At 43.0% G+C, this 6,774-nt stretch overlaps 2 protein-coding genes across 5 annotated transcripts; one reads left to right on the forward strand and one right to left on the reverse strand.

Annotated features, from left to right (window-relative positions):
- The first annotated feature begins 225 nt into the window (after positions 1–225).
- On the forward strand, positions 226–1,000 carry LOC108096050 (basic helix-loop-helix transcription factor amos). Its single transcript, XM_017197396.1, has one exon. It carries the CDS (start codon positions 234–236, stop codon positions 828–830), a length of 597 nt encoding a protein of 198 aa, XP_017052885.1. The 5' UTR covers positions 226–233; the 3' UTR covers positions 831–1,000.
- A 693-nt stretch (positions 1,001–1,693) lies between these two features.
- Positions 1,694–6,236, reverse strand: LOC108096087 (regulation of nuclear pre-mRNA domain-containing protein 2). Of its 4 annotated transcripts, none has more exons than XM_017197454.2 (8): positions 5,953–6,236; positions 5,768–5,894; positions 4,985–5,435; positions 4,767–4,925; positions 3,931–4,707; positions 3,695–3,818; positions 3,524–3,634; positions 1,694–3,467 (listed from the first exon to the last, which is right to left on the reverse strand). In XM_017197454.2, exons 1-8 carry the CDS (start codon positions 6,104–6,106, stop codon positions 2,908–2,910), a joined length of 2,463 nt encoding a protein of 820 aa, XP_017052943.1. In that variant the 5' UTR covers positions 6,107–6,236; the 3' UTR covers positions 1,694–2,907. The 4 variants fall into 4 exon arrangements, with proteins under 4 accessions (XP_017052943.1, XP_017052941.1, XP_017052944.1 ...); XM_017197452.2 differs by having other exon boundaries at positions 3,695–3,830; XM_017197455.2 differs by having other exon boundaries at positions 3,524–3,631; positions 5,953–6,235.
- Between the last annotated feature and the right edge of the window lie 538 nt (positions 6,237–6,774).

Below are 6,774 nucleotides of genomic sequence, written 5' to 3' on the forward strand. Positions count from 1 at the left end.
ACAATTAAACGTTTTGACCGCAAGCCAATTTAGGGCACGGGCTGGAGTTTTGATCCTCGAGAGGTAGGTTTCTGGTTACCTGAGAGGATCGGATCAGTTTGGGACAGCGAATCAGGTAGCAGGCATTTGAGTTGAGCCAATCACGTAAGAGCCTGACTTTTCTGCAGGCAGCTATTTAAGGCCTGAACCTCGAGGAGCCACTTCAGTTGTCCTTTGAGCCTGCAAACGAAAACATGTTGACCAACAACGAGCTAATGGAGCAGTTCTACTTCCCCGACGAATCCCCAGCGATTCCCGAGTTCCTGGGCAACGATGCCTTCCAGCAGTTGGAGCAGCTGATGTACCAGCAGGAGTTTAGCAACAGCGACAGTCAGTCCGAGGGAACCAACAGTTGTTCCCTGGAGATGTACTACGATACCCCGGCTGTCCTGGAATTGGAGCACATGCTAAGTGCCCAGGAGCAGCAGCACCAGCAACATCAGTCGCACCCGCTGGGAAAAATTCAAGGCAGGAGTTCAAAGTACTGGAACAAGCAGCAGAGGAGCAAACCCTACGACAAGCTGTCCACTTCCATGTCGTCGTCCACATCCTCCGCCTCATCCAGCAGTTCATCATCTGCGAGTTTTGGCGGTGAAGTCCTGAAAAAGCGGCGACTGGCGGCCAATGCCCGCGAAAGGAGGCGAATGAACAGCCTGAACGATGCCTTCGACAAGTTGAGGGATGTGGTTCCTTCTCTGGGCCACGACCGACGGCTCTCCAAATACGAAACTCTACAAATGGCCCAGGCCTACATCGGAGATCTGGTCACGTTGCTGTCCAGAGATTACTAGACATCCATTCATTCTTCTTTGGAGTGGAGAAACCCTTGCGGGCTGTGTTGCAGCAACACTTTCGACCTAGTGGAAAACTTTTAAAGGCTGTTAGTTTTTAGTTTATTATCATAGTTGTAAATAATTATAAGTAAAAATTGTCTAATAAAAGCACAGAATTTTAAACGAACTACTTTGAATGCGAATTGTTTGAAAAATGTTATGTATATGGAAAGGTTAATTAAAAAGTAATTCTCAGGATATTTTATTTGCTTAATACTTTGGTATGCGTGGAATAAATAAAATTAATAATATATTTTGCAATTTGTCAGAGAAAATATTTTGGTTTTTTAAGGAAGTTTAGAATAGTGTTATGCGATTATTTGAATACGAAGACTTAGGCCGTTACTTAATAAAATACTTAATCCAGAGAAAACTGTTTTTTTTTACAGTTCCCATAAATATATGCTAAAACATGCATCCTAAAATCAATTTATCAATCTTCTTAACATTTGTTTACATTCGCCACACTTTCATCTCGAACCGAAAAGGGTATCCTTGTTATCCTTGCGAGATGACTAAGTAGGGAGTGTGCCACACCCACGAACGAGAAGCAAAGGTCAAAACATCAGTTGAAAACGGAGAATTAATGAGTTCCGACTTCCGACGCAAAGTGAGGGAACTCCAAAACAGAAGTGATTAAATGCCGCAAACGTCAACAGGTAAACACTGAGGATAAACACAGCCGCTGCCTTAGATCCTTCGAGCGGTAGACGAAAATTGATTTAAACATAGTCATTTGTAAATGCTATGGGAATTGTGGGTGGATCCAGGATCCCAAACGGAAGCCTCTGCTCCAGTAAATCAAAAGAAGAAATCTCGAGTTTTTATCTTTTAAATATCACATTTGTATTAATATTAACAATTACAGTTATTATCTTACTATAGCTTACTACTAAAAGATTATATTGCCAGTTCCAAAATAAATCTTGGACAATGGTTCTCTACTCTTCTGTTTGACCAAATCTCAATTATCTCCCCAACTAATAAACAAAAATAATTATGATAAAATAAATGTATAAATAAAGACAGCCGTAAACTGACCCAATCCAGCAAACAATAAGTTCTTAATTAAAAATCGAAGATTGGGGAAATACTCAAACATTTATAACCCACTATGATCATAAATTTGGTTAACTTTTATATGCCGTCGACAGTATATATAATCAAAACCACATACCTATAAATATTTGTGTCTCTCTTCCCATTAATAATTACTTGAGAATCTATAGTTTGAAAACATTGCTGATTGGGCGACTGTTGATATTCTCTAGAAGAGTTTAAGAACTTTGCCTGATCGAATATAGCTTTTTTTCTAGATTTTTATTTGTATTAACAATTTGTTGTATATTTTTGTTGAAGATAATTATCATTGACAAATTGTGAAGAGCATAGAACTTTTTGAACCAAGAGTAATCATTTCGGGACTATTATTATAACTATTTACATTAGTTATTATTAATGTAAAGCACTAAGAACTATAAGCGAAGGCGGATCAAATAATTAATAGTTAGTACACAATTAATCTAGGTCAACACACTAAACTTAAATTACAGTGAATGTGTAAATTAAAAAGTCTTTGCAAGTGTTTGTCTTATAATCTCCCTGGGCAAAGGCGACGGATGATGTTTAATGTCTTATTTTATATTATTTTTTTTATTTAAAGAAAAATAACTGAAAAAACTTGAAATAAATTTTATTAAATTTTTTTTTAACCTAACTTGAGAATAAGTCGAATTGCAAACATAGTTTGATTTTTGATTAGTAGAATTTTTTTGTCTAAATTTTACATTGACATAAATAAAATACCTCTGCTTAAATTAACAACTTCGGGCAGGGAATATTATGCAAATATTGTGTAATATTTTCTGCCAACGTCAACTGCCCACCGCCCAAAGGGAAACCAAGACAATCTTTTGGGGTTAATGTGTTATCTGTTCTATACAATACACTTTTTTCGTTAAGTTAAATCAAAGTGAGATAGGTGAAGACTAAAACTAGGATTCTCTCTTTTAAAATCTAATAATATAATACGTAATTACATCATCCAAGCTTTACCACGCATGCGCCCGCGTCCACGCATAGGACCGCCGGGTCCTCCTCCTCTTGGAAAGAATGGTCGCGGTCCGGGCCCGGGACCATCAAATCCTGGACCGGACATCCGTTGATAAGGCGGTCTAAATGGCCCCGGTCCGGGTCCGTTCCAGCCCCGACCCCTGCCACGGCCGCGCTGCATCCCGTCGGGACCGTTCATCGGTGGGCCGGGGAAACGCTGGAAGGGCGGAAAGGGTGATCCAAACGGAGGTCGCGGCGGTGGCGGTGCGCCGCCTCCGCCCATTTGCATGGGGCTCATTTGGTTCCACGGCGGCTGCTGCTGGTGCTGTTGATGTGGATGATGTTGCTGGAGTTCCTGTTGCTGATGCTGCTGTTGATCATGTTGCTGCTGCTGATCCTCTTCATCGGGCAGGGGTGGACCCATAAAACTATTATTCGACTCCCACGGATTAATAAACTCCGACGGAGTCTCCAGCAGAACGGGACGCGAAGGTGTTAAGGCGCCATTGGCATCTTCAGCCTCACCGTTGTTCTCCTTCGGCTCTAAAAGGTTAAAATAGGTTTTTATTTCAGCGACGATTTACAAGTAGTGGCATTACCTCTCAACGACTCATCAATATCATCATCTGACATGTCCATATCAATCACCATGTCAGCGGGATCGTAACGGGCAGCACCGTCCACGCGATCCGATTCAGAGGAGGAGCCTACTTGGGGAATCATATATGTTAATAATATATCTTATATAATAAACTACTAAGTGCACGTACTGGCATTGGATTTAAGTGGTGAACTGGTTTTGTTTTTGGCATAGTTATTGCCAGGTGGAGCCATGATGCCTTCATCATTGGGATTCGGTACAATGCGGTAGTCAACATCACCGCCAGTGAAGTCCTGAAACGAAGACTACAATATATTAATAGAAACGCAGACTAAATAGAAAAGCAAGGGCTTGCTCCTGGGGAGAAATATTTGTGTGTATGTGTGGAAATCAAATCTAAAGTACCTTTTCCGCTCCGCCGGGTGAGCCAGTGAGTGATATTAAATTCCTGTGATCAATGTCCACCAGCTGCCGCGACTTGTCCTTGCTCAAACCCAACTTTGCACCGAATTCGAAGGCAGGCGGGAGCTGCAGAGTGCGATGGTCCACATCCTCGGCGCCCAGCGCTGCGGGATTGGTGTGCAGATGCTCGTTATATTCGAGTGGAGCAGTTGCTGAGTTGCCCTTTCTCTCAAAGTGAGGCGGCGAGTGGGGTGTCGATTGATTCGCATACGAGGAGGAGCTCGCTCCACTACTATTTAAACTAGTGTCCAGCGGCGTCCAGGACATGCTCATGTTCCAGGTGCTATTAAAATCATCGGCCGATCCACTAGAGGGTCCAAGAGATGGTGGTAAGGGTGGCGGTGGCATCGGCGCAGGAGTGTATTGATTATCCTGCCCTCCACTGCCTCCTACGCTTCCGTTGCCACCATAGAGATGCGACGGTGGTGGCGGGACATATTGCTCTTGGCTGCTGGAACCAAACAGGGGCGGATTGGGGGTATAATCAGCGGATCCACCTCCGCCAAGGCCCGGTATTGCGCTGCTCTCGGAACTGGAAATGGTGTCGGGCTTGTAGAAATTTGCACTCGGCACATAGGCCTCGTCATCCGATCGCGAACCGATCACCTCGATGGCACTTCCCCGATCCTTCGAGTCCCGCTTGAAGTCGTTAATGTCAAAGGGCAGCTTGCCACCATCCAGATAACTAGAGAAGCCATTCAAACTACCGCCAAACAGATTCTATTAAAGAGATAGAGTATTAACATTTTATGGCATTGGTTAGCTTAAGTTAATATTACCATTGGTAAATTGTTTTCTTCCGGCAGCTGGAGATCTGCATCGCGCTCGGGCGAGGGAGCATTCACATCAGGAGATGGTATTGGGCTGGCCAGGTTGGGTATAGTCTCGTCAAGCTTTCTTTTCACTATTTTAATGCGCGTGCCAAAACTTTTATAGGCCTATAAAAAGCATTGTTCTCTAGAATGTTAGGTATAAAGGTACTTTATCATCAACTTACACTGGCCACCACTTTGACTTCCTTTCCCTGGTGCTCGTAGAACTTTTTGGCCGCTTCGATACTGGCCAGTACAGCCTTCCGACTTTTAATCTCGTTCTGCAGGTTCTTGTTGTAGGCATTGATGAAGGCCACACAGCGCTCCACTTCCTTTTCAATGTCCCCCGAGTGGCTCTTGTCCTTCAGCTGCTGCTTGATGACCTCGATCTCGAAGGTTGGCGGCTTGGGCAACTTCTGCATACTTTTGTCAGTGGTCTCAGCCAGTTCGACGCACTCCCTCACTTGGGCTATCAATGTTGCATTCTGGAACTCTTCGGTGACATCGACCTGGGACTTTTTGGGCGGCGCAATGTTGAGGAGACCGCTCAAGTCGCTAAGGTACTCCTCGTTATAGATTTCACGCTGCTCCCAGATCTTAAAGATGCGCAGGATTTTGTCTTTGACGCGTTCGTCGCTGAAGAATAAAATATTTTATTAAGAGATAACTTACTAGTAGTAAGACGCGTTTAAGCAACGTAATCATTTTGGCGGAAAAATTTAAAATTAATTCGCTATAATTTTATATGGATAAAGTGTAACTTAATAGTGTATAAAGGGTAACACTAGTTTTGGTATCTAAACACTGAGGCAAGCAAAATCTTATGTATCACATGAAACCATATTCTGCTAGCGTAATTTGATAGTCATAGAGGACGCACTACTAAATACACTGGCTTTATAAACTATTGACAAGTTTTGGTCTCCAAAAAGGCGGATATGTAATCTTTTCCGGCTGAGAGTACTTACCGCACCATGGTGGTGGCTCTCTGGAGGGCTGTGGCCCAGCACTCGACGAACTCGTAGCGCTTGCGCTTGCTGTACTGGATGACATCGTTGGCCAGATAGAACAGCACCAGGCGATGGTCCACGCGAACTGAGGAGGATCGAGTTAATTAGCTTGCGAAGCGGATGAAGCCCTGCGCGGAACTCACCCCTTTTGAAGACGTTCAGCCAGCATTGGATGATCTTCTTGTGGTGCATCCGGTGCTGCAGGCACCAGTTGGACATCTGCTGGATGCCCTCCTGCGTGTCCTTCAGCGCCTCTAGCCGCGTCTCAAACAGCTCCTCGTCGAAGGTCTCCGTCATATTAATCGATCCTTTTCAGCAGCTATACCACAGAGCACATTACAATTGTTTACAACGTTTTTTGCCGCTGTTAATTTTCAGCGTTGTATTTCCCTTTTCTTCGTGCCCACTTCCTAGAGCTGAACAAAAATCGATGGCTTTGCGATACTATCGATGACCCAAGAAATATGGCAACGTTGTTGGGCTTGCAGCAGTCATCGACCGTTTACTTGATATGAAAAGACTCAAGATTTTTCAAAAGTTATTAAAAAGTTTTTTTTTTTTATTACTGATTGTTTTAATTTGTCGGGAACCATTTGTCTTTTATTGTTTTGAGTACATAATTGAGTGTTCATTTGCTAGCATTCGCCAGTAAAAGGTGGCAACGCTGGTTAACCGTGCTTTGAAAGGAAGAAATTTTCACTGTTAACAGTGACTTAACATAGAGAGCAGGGCCGTTATTAACAACAAGGGAAATGACAAGGAATAATTTGTTCCTGTTTTAAGATTTGTTTTTAAGAACTTTAAGGTTTATTTTTTGATAGTCTTAGACGATTTGTTAATTTGTTATTTTAACTAACAAAGAACCCGCAAGGACTATTTAGTTTTTAATAAAGGTCCCACAAATATTTGCAGAGTCCGCCCCTGATAAAGAGAGAAAAGTTATCAGGGAGAAAGCATTCACAGCG

This window comes from Drosophila ficusphila, unplaced genomic scaffold (assembly GCF_018152265.1).
Source record: "Drosophila ficusphila isolate 14025-0441.05 unplaced genomic scaffold, ASM1815226v1 contig_127, whole genome shotgun sequence".
Classification (NCBI taxonomy): Eukaryota; Metazoa; Arthropoda; class Insecta; order Diptera; family Drosophilidae; genus Drosophila; species Drosophila ficusphila.

Excerpts from the sequence above, each read along its gene's own strand:
- LOC108096050 (XM_017197396.1), top strand. The coding sequence starts at position 234 with ATGTTGACCAACAACGAGCTAATGGAGCAGTTCTACTTCCCCGACGAA.
- LOC108096087 (XM_017197452.2), bottom strand. The coding sequence starts at position 6,106 with ATGACGGAGACCTTCGACGAGGAGCTGTTTGAGACGCGGCTAGAGGCG. Across the intron at positions 4,926-4,984 it reads AAGTCAAAGTGGTGGCCAGT|GCCTATAAAAGTTTTGGCAC; the intron begins GTAAGTTGATGA and ends TGCTTTTTATAG. Across the intron at positions 3,468-3,523 it reads TATTGATGAGTCGTTGAGAG|AGCCGAAGGAGAACAACGGT; the intron begins GTAATGCCACTA and ends TTAACCTTTTAG.